The 17,237-nt window shown below is 36.3% G+C and overlaps 1 protein-coding gene across 1 annotated transcript in view; it reads left to right on the top strand.

Annotated features, from left to right (window-relative positions):
• The window catches only part of LOC120430950 (uncharacterized), a 28,864-nt gene extending 12,321 nt beyond the window's left edge, over positions 1-16,543 (top strand). The window contains exons 7-8 of the mRNA XM_039596073.2: positions 2,481-3,480; positions 4,052-16,543. Of these exons, the coding sequence (XP_039452007.1) occupies positions 2,481-3,480; positions 4,052-4,145 (1,094 nt within the window). The 3' untranslated portion in view covers positions 4,146-16,543. The remainder of the gene's footprint in view (positions 1-2,480; positions 3,481-4,051) is intronic.
• The last annotated feature ends 694 nt before the right edge of the window (positions 16,544-17,237 follow it).

Raw genomic sequence — 17,237 nt, 5'->3', positions numbered from 1 at the left:
GGCCCCAGAAGCTAGCCCGATAATATGAGCTTATTTGGTTAGGGTTGGTGGATCCAATTTTTACCTGAAGGATTTTTGGAATTTTTTTTGGCAAAATATAAAAACATGCTCAAAAAATTATCCTATATATTTTCGGGATCAATTCCTAGCGCTTTGCGATGTTCTACAAAGTTGTTCTCCGGTTCAAAATCTTTGAGAATTTTGACAATAAGAAAATTTGATAGCGTTTAGGGAAACTTTGTCGAAGAAAATGTTAAAAGTGAAAATTCCCCATAGTAAATTAATTAAAGTTCCATTCTAACTTCAGGTCAAAACTGGACCTAATAAACATTAACCAAATGAGCTCATATTATCAGGCTAGCTTCTGGGGCCATAAAACTAGAAAAATCCTGTTGATGCGCTCGAAATTAAACATTTTGTCATTTTCTTATATCCGTGAACCACGCCAAGTCCTGCCAAGACGGGGGTTCAAATGCATACATACAATACATACATACATAAATACATACATACATACATACAATACATACATACATAAATTCAATTTAGGGACATTCATTTGCTTCCGTTAAGAAATTGAAAAAAAAAGAATATTCAAATTTCAAGGCCTACTATGCTCTCACGCAATGTACTGTTGAAAAATGATGGTTAAGTAAAACATTTGCTGTGCAATACAGAGCTTTCCAACTTAAAAATGTGATATCTCAAGATATATTCATTTTACCCTGAGGTTTTGATTGAATTTAATGTAAAAACTCTCAGCAATCGAATGCAATTGTCAGTTTTCCCGTAAGTGCTCGACAAAAGGGTTAAAAATGCATTTTAAAACTTTAAGCGCAACATTTTCATATCTGGCAACACTGTACGTAAATTTTGAGTATGCCATTCGATTCTACGTCAAAAAATCTTCATATATACATACCCAAAAGTTCACTTTTTGTAAACTTTTCTCTTAGCAAAATGCATTTTAAAAATGAGGTTTTTCAAAAATCTCAGAAAAAGAGGGGGGTTCCACGGGCGCGGTGTTGGACCAAATGTCACCAAACTTTGGATTCTTTGTTTTTGGGGCAAAAACAACCCCCATGCCAAATATGAGCAGATTTGGTGAAGGACGATGTTGGACGCGTGGTCACTTGGGAAGGAATGACCCATACAAAGAAAATCGAAATTTGAGAAAAAATAAGAAAAAAACTGGGTTTCAATCATACAAATGGGTTTGAAAATATAAATAGAATCGAAAAATTACCGAGGAGAAATTCGTTGAATATTCAAATCTCTTTTGAATTGATTTTTTTCTGCATTCCAAGGGATTGGCAAAATTTCACGGTTTGCATAAAATTTCACGGATATCGAGGCTTCCGCGAAATCTTGAAAAATCACAAGCCCTAACCATGACAGAGTTCTGTTTTATGTTTTCGTCTAAGGGATTATCCATAAACCACGTGAACACTTTTTAGAAATGTCAGAACCCTCGTGGACAATTTCCACACAAAAAATCTTTATTGTGTAGAGCGTGGACAATCCATGATTCAGAATTTATCAATCAAAATTGTTGAGCCTACGGATCCAATCTTGAAATAATTCGATTATAACAACAGTCAAATTGTGTTGTAATCCTTATGGAGATGGTAGCTTAGCTCACTGGTTTCGAAGATAGCAGATATATGGGTGCTCAAGGCTCCGGTTGATGTGCATCGTTAAAAAAAGACGTGAAAATTTCACAGCAAAAAAAAACAATCCAGTTGTTGTCTTATATTAAGGAGTTACATACATGTAGAAAATCATATAATTTCACATTTCAGAATTTTATTTGAATCCAGTAAAATGATGATTTTCAATCACTCCTGAAAGTTTCGTGACAGTATTACATGATTAAACTGAGTCAGAGACGATTTTAAGCTCAAAACACCGAGTGCCACGATATCTCGAGATGGGATGGACCAAATTGGCTGAAATTCTGGGTGAAGACTCTCAAGACATATTCCGTGTGCATGACGAAGCTCGATTTTGAAATTCGGCTTTTTAAAAAAATACAAAAATCATAAACTGACGATTTTTTATATAAAACAATATTTTTTTCTTTTTTTAATATTAGCTTTTTGAAAATCATATAGCTATATCTCGGCAATGATAAAACCTAATGTCTTCAAATTGTTATGATAATAGATGAAAATGCATATTTTAATGCCCTGAATACAAATTTTAAATAAAATTAAGTGTGTGCTTACACGCAACCCCTGACTTTTTTGGCGATTTACATGTATGTAACCCCTTAAATAAATTTCTTGTGGTGGTGATGTGCATGCTTTTGCATGCTATTTTACCATCGGATCTTTTGCTGTGCTGAAGATGATTTTTTCAGCACTCGTCGTATTTATCCAACTTGGTAAACCTCATTTGTTAAATGTACGTATGATGCTGAAAAAATCTTCATTTTGCAACTTGTTGCATAAACTGCTATTTCCTTTTCTCTCTTCCAGGCTACATCCTCACTTACCTCGCCAAGGCCGCCATATGCTGGCAATCGGCGATCACCCCGCTCAATCCGTGGCTGTACGCGGTGGCCTACCTGCCGGCGGCCCTGACCGGTGGCACCAGCGTCGTCTGCGCCGGTCTGTTCAGCTTCCTGACGGACGTGACCACCGAGCACGACCGAACGGTTCGGATGGGCATCCTGCAGGCTTGCACGCTGGCGGGGGCATTCGTTGGGATGATGTCCAGCAGTTTTATTTTGGAGATGACCAGCTCGGTGGCTGTGTTTGTGCTTTCTGCTTTGGCCATGGCTTTTGGGGCGGTTTATGTGCTGGTGTTTATTGAGGACAGTGTGACGCCGAGGGTTGGGGATGTCCGGTTTGGCGGTTGTGGCAAGTTGAGGGAGATCTTCCGGTTGGATTTGCTGAGAGACATGTTCAATACGTTTTTCAAGGCTCGATCTGGGTATGATAGGGGGATCATCTGGTTGACGGTTTGCATCGGGGCGTTTACGGTGCTTGGATCCGGTGGGGGTAACGTGTTTTATCTGTTTACTCGACGAAAGTTCGATTGGACGCTGGAGGACTTTACCTTGTGGCAATCGGCGGACTTGATGGCGATCATCGTGGGGAACTTTCTTGGGATTGCCATCCTGAAGAAGATCTTCAAAGTTCCGGATATTGCAATTGCATTTCTGTCGATTCTCTGCTTTGTGAGTGACTCCTTCATCAAGGGACTGGCCAGTCACGGATGGCAACTGTACCTGGCCACCGGGAGTACCCCGCTCAAGGGTACCGAAGGGGTGGCGTTGATGTCGATTTCTTCCAGCATTCTGCCGTCACACGATATCGCCAAGATTTACTCGATGGCCATGTCCATCACGGCCATTGTGCCGCTGGCTGGGGCTCCGCTGTTTACCTATATTTACAGCCGAACTCTGGAGAACGCGCCGGAACTGTTCAACTTTGTTGCGTCCGGCATTTACTCGGTGAATTTGCTGTTTGTTGGGTAGGTCATTGAAATTTTGTTTTGAAAATATTGTATATTAATAGTTTTGCCTTGTCAAGGTATGATAGGTTTGGGCTCCCTGGACACGATCCAACCGACGAAATTAAATTTTAGTAAATTTTGTGACAATAAATAAAATTGTAAATTTCGGGTATAAATGCTTTGGAATCATCTTAAGCAACCATGTGCATGAGTGTATTTATCAGCACATAATTTAGTAAAATTAGCTTTCGTCGATTGAAGCGTGTTCGGGAAGCCCAAATCTATCATACCTTGACGAAACTGAAACGTTTAAGGAGGTATTGAACTATGACAAACAAACAAACAAACTCGCAAATAAAGAAACTTTTAGACAGTTTGGTAGTTTGCCAGCTTTGCTTGTTTTCCTGAATTTGTTTGCAGAAACGTAAGCCTGCATATATTTGCTGCAAACTGTCAGACACAAAAAAGTGCTAGTTTGTTTGTTTGTTTGCCATAGTCCAATACCTCCTTTACTGACATCAACTTCAAAAATGTCAATTTGTGAAATAAGTAACAAATTTAATAAAACATTTTTTCAAACCATTTTTAGCATCATTCACATCCTCCTCAAAGGACGGCAGCGCCACCACCGACTATACAACGAATCTTCAATATCTTCGGAAGAGGACGATCCCGTAGCCTAACCTAGCCAGTGAGAGTGCTCCTTAAAGACGAAAGGAAATGTGATATTCAGTGCTTAGTACAACGTCTTGGTGCTAATGATTGGTGTAAATTTTTATTTTTATAGGAAATAAACTGTGATGTTCGGATCATTAAATTTACGCGTGGTTTTATTAGATTTTTTTTTTTCATTTCTTTTTATGTATAGATTTTATTTTCCTTTTTGTATTGTTTCACTTACACTTAAATACATTTGACATTACCATTTTAATCTGCTGTTCTTCCGTTTTACCTTTCCATTGTGTTAATAGTGTTTTTCGAGATGTTTCTTCTCTTTTGTTTTTGTTTTTTTCTTCTTCTTTAATATATATCATTTTAATAGTGTGTGTGTTGTTTTGTTTTTTTTTGTTCGCATTAGTTGCTTTTCTAAAGATTTTTTTTTTTGTCATCATTTGTTGATCATCTGTTACAATCTAAGTATAATATTTATTGTTTTTTTTACTCATTTTCAAGTATTTCTGCTCAGCTTCCGTCATTCATGACGCGCTGAAGCTGCCTCCGCGTCGTCTCATCGTCTTCTTAAAATTACAGCCTTTTTCATGTGAATTCATGTGTGTAAGTCTGTGTGTGTGTGAGTTTGTTTGCCAATGCTGTTTTGTGACGCCCATTTTCAAAACTGTTTTGTTTCTGTTTTGCGAGAATGTGATTGGAAACACAACTTAGAGTGAGTGTGGGGATTGTTTTGGCTGTTTTGTCAAGTTTTTTTTTTGCTCAACTTCTTTGTTTGCTCAGTTTATTTCAAGGGAGGGTTGAGGTAATGAGTTAAACTATAAATAATGTTTTTTAATGTTTTGTTGCATAAACCTTTTTTTATGTTTCCAAAGAAAATCAAGGACGATTTAAGCTGCTCTTTCTGCGTTAAAATAATCTGGTTAGAGTACTTTTGGTTACGCAGTGCTTCTAACACTTGCGCTCGCTAATAATTGCAGTATGTGCTTGATGATATTTGCTGTAGGCTAAAATTGTGTGTTCTTTTGCATGGTTTGTTTTCTCTCGTTTTGAATAAATAAGAATGCACATTTTTGATTATTTTTTTTTTTTATTTTACGGCATAAGTTTGTTGTTTTCCTTTGTTTTCTCATTGAGAGTTAGTAAAAGTGTGATTTTGGATCTGTAGTAGTGTTTGTGTTATTTCTTTTCTGGTTTTCTGGTTAAAAGTAGAGCTAAAAGAGACCACCGTGTGTGTGTTACGCTGCAGTACTAGAGTTTTTAAAGTTGTAGTAGTAGACTTACCGTACTACACTTTCTTCTTCTTCTTTTTTTGTTTTGTTTTCATTTGTGGTTGTAGTAGTAGTCATAAGTATATTGCAAAAGGCTGTGCCTGTGTTGATTTTTTGTTTACTTCTGCTGTCTCTAAAATTTTTCAAACTTGAAAGAAGAGCTAACGACGACGAGGTTTGTTAGACCGTGCGTGTTTTGTTGTTTTGTTTTTTTCTGTTGTTATGTTTAAGTTTAGTTGTTTTGTTTGTTTGTTTGTTTGCTTGGGATAAAGTAGAGGGTTAAAATCTAACTGGTAGTAGGCTTGCTTTGATTTACTTTGTAGCAACTAAGATAGTTTGTTGATAGCGTGTGAATTTGATTTGATTTTTTTTCTCTGCATTCCTTCGTCAGGTTCAACTTTAGATTCGCAGATAATTGAAATGGATTAATTGCTCGAAGATTTCACTTATAGTTTCCAAGTATTGATTGCTATGATAGGAGAGTGTGACTCATTTTATTTATTTTTTGTTTGTTTTGATTAATTGATATTGTGAATAATTGCTTTTTTGCGTTTTAATTGGATTCATACTTTTTAATTATTATGCCTTTACTCCTTGTCAAAATGTGTTCACCTTCTCATACAACGTGGGCTTTTTGTTTTTGCTAGCGTGATTGACACAGTTGATTTTTCTTCTTCGTTTACGAATTGATGTGAAATTGACAGATTTTCGTTTATTGATTTTTGAAGAGACGAAAAAGCTTCGTTTAATTGATGGTGGTGAGAAAGCTTTGCTCTTGGCAAAATGCAATTAAGGAACTTAGGAAAGAATCAGGTTTTGAGAAACAATTGGTAAAAGTTTGGAATTTGTTATGTTTTGATGAGAGACGCCAAAAAATGTTCAAGACATTTTTGATGCTTTGTTTTGAAAATTTTTAAGACGGGATTTATTTATTGTTATTTTTTAACCGTTGTAATGTGAGTTTCTTTTACTATAATAATTTTATAGCGCTCAGTTTGATTTCTTTTGTATTTCTTGTTATTCATTTGCTTTTGCTACGATGAAGTATTTCTTGATTTTACTTGTTTTGCTAATCATGGTTTATATGGGGCTATAAAGATTTCTTTGAAATAAAATATTCCACCGCTTAGGATCATTTTACTAGATCTGCTTTCGTCTTAATATATATTTTTGTGTATATATACCAGTTTTAGATTTGTTTTTTACAGTACAATAGTATATATAATTTAATTCTATCACATTATTTTTCATATATAAAATTTATAGCTTAATTTATGTAAAAGATATAAGTGGAAATATTTTCAAGTGTGGATAGTGTAACCTAACAGATGAAATAATTTGAAAATCATGGTACTGAAAATTACATACCTCTTGGTTGTGTCAAAAAATTGATGATAGAGAAAATAAACAAAAAAACCAATGAAAATTCACATGAGTTATCCCAACTATAAGCGTTTGACAGATTATACTGCATAGTGTTATTAAGTAAACACTGCTCTAAAAAATGTCAAACCCCCTGCAAAAAAAAACAAACATTTGTAATTTCGAAGTCTGACTCAAGAAATCAGGCAACGACTCAGATTTGGGAGAATTGCGCTCATTTTTTTGTTGATTTCTGAGTGAAAGTTACCAAAATCTGACAGGCGCCTCATTTACTCATTTTAGAGTAGGTTCGATTGTTTGGCATGCATAAACTGTCAAACGCGTCTGGCTGTCGCACGAAGTGATTTGTTTTTATTTCTTCGACTCCCCTAGCAAACGTCAAATCAACTCAAAGTTGCTTGCAGATCTTTTCTAGAAATAGAAAAAGTTCGAGTGGCAGCAGTTTGCTTCGATTTGACGTTTGCTGGGGCAGTCGAACTGTTTGGTTATGTTACTTCTCGAAAAAGGTAATTAAAACAGTCAAAATATCAATGAGACAGTGACAGAATGTGTTAAAATGATAGATAGTGAAAATTTCGGAAATTGCTAGCAAATTTGGGTCGAGATGATCGACTCATCACTCGCTGCCATAAATATATCGCCGCGCTCGTGAGTGTATAAATAATCTATTTTTGTTATTTGTTTTTCTTTTTTCTTAGCTTTATCGGATTTTTTTTCTCTATTGTTTATTTTTTTTATTGGTTTACAGACTAATATGTATAGTATATTTTAGTTGTATTTTCATGTGTATGTGTATTATTTCATGTGTATTTTTTATCTCATGTTTTTTTCATGTATATTTTTTTCTTCTTTTTGACACAACCATATGTACTTTTTTTTATTCTTTTTTTTTTGAAAATTTTCACCTTATTTTACACAATCTGTCAGCTTCTGCCCTTCAATGTCTGACGCATGTTTTTTTTCTGTTCGCCTAAAGGTGTCAGTTGATGAATTGATTTCTCGTAAGGTAATCATAACAAGGTGTTTGCGATTGCGATTGATTTGTTTTATTTCTGCACATCGCGAGAAGATTTACGCCATTTGCTTCGAGGAAGTAAATAGGGTTTTTTTTCTGTCAATTTTAAGTTGTTCTGACGCTGGAAAAATTTAGCACGCGTTCGCGCATTTATGGTATTCACTGATTTGTATTGCTTTTAGGATAAAATAATTTCGTTTCTTCATTATTGTTCTTAGGTTGATTTTCCGCTTTGCATGAAAATGATAATAAATTAGGGGTTTCAGGATTAAAATAATCTAACGGCAGATTTCGTCACAGTCATGCTCTCTTGACGTTTGCGATTTTTTTTTGAAATTGTTTAGTGGTAATAAAATGGTATAATAATCTCAAAATTAATTCAGGTGACACTTTTTTAAAATGTCACTTTTGTTGTTGTTGAAGGCAGGCAATCCAGCACTATTACATGACAAATGTCACAGAAAGCACGCCAAAGACGATTTAAAAAAAAGTGAAAGCCAAGGATCCTGATTGTTCAAAGTTCTGCTTTTCGTTTGCGAAAACAAATTGGTCATTTGACATTTTTCTGCGAATGATTTCGTTGGTTCCCTCGCACACAAAGGAATGAGCGCATGCATTCAAATGATTGCTGTCACCACGCAACACTGCACGAGCAAAAAAGAGAGAAAACATGAGAGAAAGAACACGTAGCTTTTGGGTCAGCCGGCAACTTGAGTGTTGAGCTTGGTTTTCGTTCGTTTCAACTACGTGTGCGTTCACTGACGGTCGCTCCATAATGACGATCATGACGGGCGCTTTGATGAATGCTGACTGAAAGCACATTCAAATTTCGTGCAATCGCTGTCACAGACCGTTCTCTTTGATTTTCACTCTTCTGCTCCATCTCTTTCTCTCTCAATCACTCTCTCGCTCTCGCTCTCTCTCTCTCTTTGATCGTATGTGACCGGCTCAGACAGAGCCGATCGCTCCGCTTGACTGCTTGCGAATCGTGGTAGTTCACGATTGATTGCGGCATGACGATTCAAGTGATTTACTCGACGACAAGCGAGTGACTTGCAGTAATTGAACCGCGCAATCAGGATCCTTTATTAAAACAGTTAAAGGCTTATTTCGTTCAACTTGAAAGCTGGCTATTTGTTTTTTCAAAGTAAATTGAACTATTTAATAAATTAGAATAAATAAATAAATAATAAGTAAACAAAATTAAAGGTTATAATGAGCCAGCTTCACGCCTAACCTGAACTCATCCAGCAGTAGTTACAGCTCAACAAAATCGAAGCACGTAGCTATCACCTTTTGCTTTTTTCCTTTACAAAGTTAAGTTTTGCTAAGTGGTTTTTATTGATTTAAAATTGTCCTAATCGTCGCCTAGAAGCGGTTCAACATGCTCATTCGCCGATCTCATCGTGTTCTTAACAGTTATTTTGGCAAGAGAATCTTTTCCGTGTAAGTATCCTTTTTTTAACGCACACTTTCGCTACCCTCAAAAATTAAGTCTTGTAATAAAAACCATTTCCAATACGTGTAGTCTTGCTCGTTCACTCGGTAAACCTTTCCGCTGTTTGTTTTTTTTTTAATTCACTCGAAACGCTTCTAAAAGATCAAATAACGATGTTTTGTTTTAACTTTGCGATATTTTTTCCGTGTCAAAAAACTGCTGAAATTCGCTGGAGCTTCGCGAAAGAAAATTAGCGCCGTTCGTTCTTTCGGTTTTCGCGCCTTTCAAAAATGCTCATCTAAAAATGTGATTTTATCGTGCTTTTGCATGGCAAAATTTCGTTTGCTTTTTTTCACTTCATTCAATTATTGTCCGCATCAATAGGAGAGGAATGTTTGCTGGCTTGGAATTGGGATTCGTTTTTTCGATTGATTTTTTTTTGTTGTTACAGGCAAAGGTTTCGGCACCCTAAGGAAAGTTGGGAAAAATTTAGGTTTCTAAATCGCGCCTGAAACATTCCTCTTTTATCTAGCATAAGTTGATTTTCGCTGTTCTATTCGGGAAAACACAAATTTAAACAAAAAGAGCTCCGTGCCTTCCTTGTATTCTAGAACCGCTTCAAAAGAAAAGTTTGAAGAAATAGTAAATATCGCAAAGAAACGCCCCCAAACATCTCTCGTTGACGTAACTCGGTAAAAACAACAGAACACTACCACCTTTCCACGATCTAGTACTGCACTTTTGACAACCAAAACAATTTGGCCACGCGCTCGCTCGTTTTTTTGCCGTCCTCTCAGCGTGGCAAATTTCCAAAAAAACAATAACACTATAAAACCAATGTTGAACAACGAATCGATATACGAAGGTTTTTTGGAAGACATTCGATATTACAACAAGTTATTTTTTTGTTTGTTTTTACTTTGTCTTTGGGCGAGCTTCGGATTTGGAGGCGTTTCTTGGGACATCAGCAACTAGTACTACTGCGGTACTAGAATCAAGGAGTAGAATAGGCAAAGTTCGTTGGTAAATAAAAATCGCTAGCAAATTGTTCCGAGTCCACACTCAACGATCGTTCTTTGCCAGTGCTGTCTTCCTCCTGTTTCGGTTTGAATGTTTGCTGTTGTCGAGATTTCATTGCGTTCACGCTTTGCTTTTACGGTAAAAAACCAAACGTTTTCGTTTCAATGTAAATGTATAATTTTCTTACTTGATTAATATATTCTAAAAATATCACCGACTTGTTTTAGTAGAATTTATTATTTTCCTTTTCTTTCTGGTTTTTTCTTCTTTAATTTTATACGTGACAATGTGTGTATATATTTCATTTGTTTGCCTTTTGTCTTATAATTGTCTATGTATAAATTAATATCCAATCTAGTTGTCATAGGTTTATGCATGTCCTGCGTCTCCTCTCGTGCTACCTATGTACGCGCGTGTGTCAGCGCTTGCTTTGTTCTTCCGTTAAAAATATCATTCCTATTTATGTTTCCTTTCCATTTTCACTACATTTAATATTTTTTTTTTTTATTTTCAGGCCAGATTTTTGGCTCAATCTTCTTTTTGTTCTAAATAATGGGATAAATGTCAATAGGTTCTTATTTTTTTCTTCTGTTCTCTTGTATAGTGTATATAATGATCATACATGTTTAGTTTATGTTTATTCTTTTTATCCTTACTTTTTGTTTGCTCACTTACTCTTTTATATATATTTTTATTGCTTACGTGTTATGTATAAATAAATTACATTCTCATTTCGTCAGTTATGTCACTACATGTTTTTCTGCTTATATTCGCAATTGTTACTCCTCCTTCGTTTAAATACATAAATTTATATCTCAATAGAGATAATATTTTTTTTACTTCATTCATTACGCTAGGATTTTCCGTTTTTAATCTTCCTCCGTCATTGTATGTTTATTTGTTTACCAATAGTACTACAATTTTTTTGTTAAAAGAGATTCTCCGCCCATTCTCTATGCCCGCTTGCCAACCTTAACGCGCCTACACACGCAGAGTTGTTCAGAGAGTTAAAAGAATTTCACCTTTGCTTTCTTCTGTGACACTCTGTTTACGTTCAATTGTGTGAGTAGGTTTGTTTGTGTGTTTGTATTTTTGTGAGAGTAATTCTACGAGCGAGCGTCGCCGACAGATAGCAGAGTGTGTGAGTGAAGGAGCGAATCGTTTCATTTGTCCATCTGTGTGTGTGTGTTATAGTTGTTTTCCTTATTAAAGCACTACCAAGTTTGTGTTAGTGTGAACGTGTCGTGTCGTGTCAGTGTGTTTGTGTAGAAGTCGATACGGTCTCTCAAATTAAGCAGCATTCGATAACAATGTTTCCGTTCCGTAATGGAACCTCTATGGTTTCATGCTGTGTTCGTTTGTGTTGGGAATCGTCATTAAAATGGTTTATTTTAGCTTTTGTTAAATATTTCACTATTTGGTTGCATTTGTTATTTTTACTGTTGTGTTTCAATGTTTGCTCTACTAGGAGTAAGAGATATTTAAGTACTCGTTTTGATTTCCTTTCAGCTGTCCACGTGCATGTATTAGTGAGTTCGTTTTGGGTTTACTTTTGCGCGCTGCTCTCTACGCTCTCTCCCGAGAGCTAAAATCTACGAGTATTATCACCGAATCTTTCGCCACTCTACCTTGCGTGAAATGCCAAAAAGTGAGCCATGCATGATTCTAATGCATTCAGTTTTTTTTTGTTTCGATGTTTCGATTTAGAATGGAGAGCAAACCGCTGCGAAGCGAGAGGGCGTGACCAATCTAGTACTTCTCATTGACGAGCCACGCCCCCCTATTTGCTCAGCGGTTTTTTTTTGCGATTTCGATTCTCAGAGAAGCACAACAACGGATTAAAGCACAACAATAGAGAGAAAGATAGGAAAGTTTCAAGGGGGGCCGGAGGGGGAATCCTCGTTGTTTTGGCAATAACGGTAATAGAATATCACAAGAATCACTCGAAACAGTGACAGAACAAAACTGATCCGATCTACGCGCGTAGTACTGAGAGCGGATCGTGCACCATTTGATTTTTTTCTGTGTTTTGTTTTTGTTGTTTGTGTGTGTGTGTGTATTTTTGTGTGTGAGTTTGTCGCTTCGACAGACAGTTGTGGGGGAGGTAACGGAAGGGTGTTTTGGTGTGGCCAATTATACATTCACTGTTATTGATAACAAGTTTTTTCTTCTTCTAATTTTTTTCACTTTTAATAATCTTGTGTCTTCGTTTCGTTTTGTTTTCAATTTGTTTTCTTTTTTTTTCTTCTGAGGGAGGTGTAATCTTCATCGATAACAATAACAATAAATTTCATATCAAAACATTTCGACTTGATCTCTGTTTGTTTTTGTTTTTGCTTAAACTGCTGCTGCAAGACTGCTCTGTGCTTCATGCTTGTATTGAAACCTTCGATTTTTTTATGCTTCTGTTTTTAAAATGCGTGCACGTCTACGTAGTGTGGTTGTGTTGGTGAGTCGTCATGTCGTGGTGCGCTTTGAATGTTCATGTGTTAGTGTCGGTTGTGTATTGTTTTTGTTTCTACTTTTACCTTAAGTTTTCACGATTCGCTTGTTTTATCTTCATTTTTCATCTTTTGCACGATCACTTTTTTGTGTTAATAAGTACCTTTTGTTTTGTTTGTTATATATTATATATGAGTGTGTACGTGTATTTAGTTTAGTTATTAAGCTACATAAATTATTGTTTTATTAGATCATTTTTGCGTGGACTTTTACTGTGTTCCACGATGACTTTCGAGTCACTTGTACGGGCTAGTATTATTTGCAAGTATTTTACAGGTTTGTCATTCCGATTTTCGTCCTTGGAATAAATGAATGAGGATAAATTGAGCAACATTTTGCAGGTTTTTTTCTTTCACACACGCTCCTCATTCAAATGTTGCCGCTCATGAGTGTGTCATTGTTCTACTTAACCGAGTCTAGCCAGGTGTGCATGTAAGTGTGAGGTCCAGTTCAACTAAAAATACTGGCTCACACAAACACCATCTGGGGGGAACAAACAAAAAACATGGCGCCGAAACCTTTGGAAATTAGTTTAACAAAAAAAAAGTTGGAGGACTAACAATACGAAAGAAAATGCTCACTTTCAGTTATAGGCCTCCTAGTGGCTACAACTATTTAACAATGTATGTTCGTTCTTTCGGCCAAAACTTAATAGCTACTCTTAAGCTTGGCTCCCTCCTGACTGACTAAAATATTTGTGTGAGGAAGGAGCCTTCGCTGTCGCTGCTGTTGCTATCATCTGCACAAGATTCTACGTTTTCAACAAGAGAAAAAAAAACAAATTAAGAAAAAAAAGTTATAAGCACGAATAACAACAAAAAAAAGTCAACAACCAAAAAATATCTAAATGGCAAATTAAAGGAACTGCGTCTGACAAGTTATCGCCAATCTCCCGCGGCTGCCTCTTTCACCTTAACAATTTTGTTGTTGTGTTTGTAGTGAGATTTATTTTACATGGATTCAACAACGTTTTAACTTTTCCTCTTCATCGGGGCAGCACCCGAGGTGACATCGAAAAAAGCCGAAACTAAAGAATAATCATCGTTACTAGTCAACTTTGTTCTTCTTCTACGATTGCTATTTTGAGTACGCGCTGCACTACTACACTCGAAAACGATGGAAGTGTTGGCGAACGTCATCATTCTGGTACTGCAGACAACTCCTCTGGTTGTCAATCTTCAAGGGGTCATCGAGCAAGGGAAGCATCAGTTTACAGAAAGTGCCCCTCTTCAAAGCTCCGTTTTGCAAACTCTCTTCAAAGCTTTGTTTTGCAAAGAGAAATGTCTATGCAAGCCACGAGAAAAAGAAAATGTTGCTAAAGCAAATGAAATCCACGAGACCATCGAGGGAGGCATTTATCGAGCTAGAAAGGATATCGAGATAAGAAGGGTATCGAAGTATGCGACTTCAAGAAACTGAAGGAATACAGGAAGAATGAACTCGACAATTTTCGCACACGTGGTTGACTTTTGACAGCTTGATCCACTATTTGAACTGTTTGTTTACATTTGGTTCTTCGATTAACACAGTTTTCTGATGTTCAGTTTGTTTAAAAAATGTTGAAATTCGAATCCTAATCCATTAACTCACATTTCACTGCTTGCAAAAGGCATCGTTTCGCAAAGAATTTGCGGAAAACATTGTCGAACGGCCGAGGCACGTTCGCCGAGCTCAGCAATCAATCATGACGAATTACACCGTCGTCAACAGATGGATAACCGATGATTCGTTTGGATCGAAAAACACAGGTGCTTTCGTTTCCTTCTTTGACAGCCAAAGCACGCTAAAGTGAGCGGTTTATCTCACTCAGGATTGATTGCTCATATTATTTTGTTTTGACAAATTCAGATAGGTTTTGCTCAATAAAATCTATGAAGACTTTATAGTGTAATTACACCAGCACAATTTCAAATTATGTCTTCTCTAAATTTCAAATTAATCTTTGTCAACAATTTCATAAGAATTTCATTTAGAATTGACTGCAAGAGAATTTTACAACAGAACTTGCAGCTAATCTCTCTCCTTCTCTTTCTTTTTTAAAAATTATAAATCTGTAGAATAATAGTTTTTTTACAGAGCTAACTGTTCGCTAACCCGAATGTTCACTAATTCAAACGTATTCATACGTCAACACCAGTATTGAAACTGATGTTGACATTTCAAACACATTGATCGAAGATTTTAGAGTACTTAGTTTCAAGCTTTTGACAGCTGTCAGTTGCTACAATTAGCGAATTTGGATCCGCTATTTCGAATAATTTTAAATTCGAATTAGCAAATCCGTTTTGTTCGATTAAGAGAAGAATTTTGATCTCACCAACACATTAGTTGGCAAAACGTCAGATGCTCGAATGTGCCTTCATTTTGACAGACATTCAATGTGTGTTAAAATTACCAAACCAGAACTTACCCAAATAAAACTCACAAAAATCGAGCAAAACAATGTTAATGGGCTGAAAACGAAGTGTACACAAAAAAAACATCCTGCTCACGTCACTTGAAGATTAGCGTATAGACGCCCTTGTTTCCATTGCTTTTAGCAGTACAAAATTCAATCTAACTTTTTTGTGAATCTGAGTTTAAAAAATTGATAAAAAAACCCTCCAAGTGACGTTCCCCTCGCCTTCCACTAAAGTTTTCGACCAACCACTTTAAGCTTCCATTTCGAGTGAGTAGTTCCAGCAGCAGAGTATTTCCTTCTTTCGCTTACTTTACAGAGTTGTTGTCTTTTTGTTTAAAACGTCAAAGTCCACGGAAAATGAAGACAGTGTGTGATGTTTGTGGATGTGTTTGTGTATTATAGCTTCTTCTTCGTTTTATCTAGCAAGTGTGTGTGTGAGTGAGTGTTTGCAATTATGCCCTTACTAGTGTTTTTTTTACTTCGTGATGATTTCTCTGTTCTCATATGGATTTTGTGTTCTCCTGCACTACTACTCTGTGTACGCTTGTATATATATTCTATGTATAAGTATATAGATTTTTGCTTGTTTTTTTTGTTTGTGTTTGCATTATAAATATTTGCGTATTTCTTACTCATATACCGTAGCGGGGTCTCCCAAGGGATTCCGCTCAAGAGTGACTGTTTGCTAGCTTTGTCTCCGTCCTTCTCACTTACACCTAGGATTTTTTGTTTACGCTAGCGGTTGTATTCATGACCGATTTTATTCTTCTTCTAGTTTATAATAAGTTAATATAATCATAATAATGATAATATCCTTCAACAATGGTTGCGTTCTTTACTTTAAAAAGTAAAAAGAGTCAAAATTTTTTTTTGTTTTGCGCACGCGAGAGAAGGTGCCTCTCTCCCCTCGGTTTCGTTTGTTGTTGTGATGTTTCCGCCCCGTTTTGACATCCGGAGAGTTGTCTTTCTATCTTCCCTGTCAGCAGCAGGCCCGCCAAAATGGCTCAACGTTACACATGACATCCTAATAAAATAAAAGAATAGTAGAACAGAAAACAAAAAAGGCGACGCGGGATGTTCTTTTATTTCGAATTTGCTTCCGCTTGGCAAAAAACTAAGATTTTTTTTGTTGTTTCAGTCTCTCGCGTCCACATCAGTCGTCGGCCGCCAGGGGCGCTCCCGTTTAATTGTTTGCTCATTTGCTGCTCCAACGTGTGTGAGTCTGTGTATCGTGTGCCAAATGGTTATTTTTAGTGCTTTGCATCGCATCTTTGCACAACAATCTAGGTTGAGGGAGCAGGATGGACTTGAATGTCTGGTCTAGTTTTTTTCCTTGTTTTAGAATTACAGGCTACTTTGCTTGGAATTAATTTGAAGTGTGGTTGTTTTGAAAAAGTTCAAGCAAAACAATATAAATGGGCCAATGAAGATTTTTGGAGTTTTTTTAAAAAGGTCCAATAAACCAAATTTCCAGTTTTTGCCTTTTGAGTGTTTTTGAAACCGCCTTGAGTAAGGGGTTTTAAAAAACACCTTAAAAGCAAAAATTGTTTTTTTTTATTGGACCTTTAAAAAAAAACTCAAGATTTGTAAAACATTTACTGATCATTCACTTTTTTAAAAATCCACATTGGCTCATTTACATTGATTTGCTTGAAATTACTTTTAGAGCAATTCTAGTTTAAACAGATCATTTTTAGATACTTTCTTAATCGACCTTCTCCGATATCAATAAAAATTTGAAGAAGTGTCTTAGTGTTATCTTAGGCTCATTTAAGTCATTGTTGTGTATATGGAGCCATTTGCATTCGAAAGTAGCATTTAAGAAGGGTAGACGATATTTTAAAATGTTGTACCGTTAACTGGGGCGAATTGGGACAGCAGTTTTAACCATGTAGGAGCACAATATTTTGATTTTTCTGGTTGTTTTCAATTAGAATCGACTCAGACCAACAACATTTGTACATCCCTATTCAGACTGTAGTCCCGATTCGCCCCAGATGACGGTATCTCCTTTCATCGTTTCAATAAGCGGTCATAGACAAACTTGTAGGAAACTAGCTTTCTGAAAAAAAGCAT

The sequence above is a fragment of the Culex pipiens genome, chromosome 3 (assembly GCF_016801865.2).
Source record: "Culex pipiens pallens isolate TS chromosome 3, TS_CPP_V2, whole genome shotgun sequence".
In the NCBI taxonomy this organism is placed as follows: domain Eukaryota; kingdom Metazoa; phylum Arthropoda; class Insecta; order Diptera; family Culicidae; genus Culex; species Culex pipiens.
Note: the sequence above shows the minus strand (reverse complement) of the source record. Positions and strands in the feature narration are given on the sequence as shown.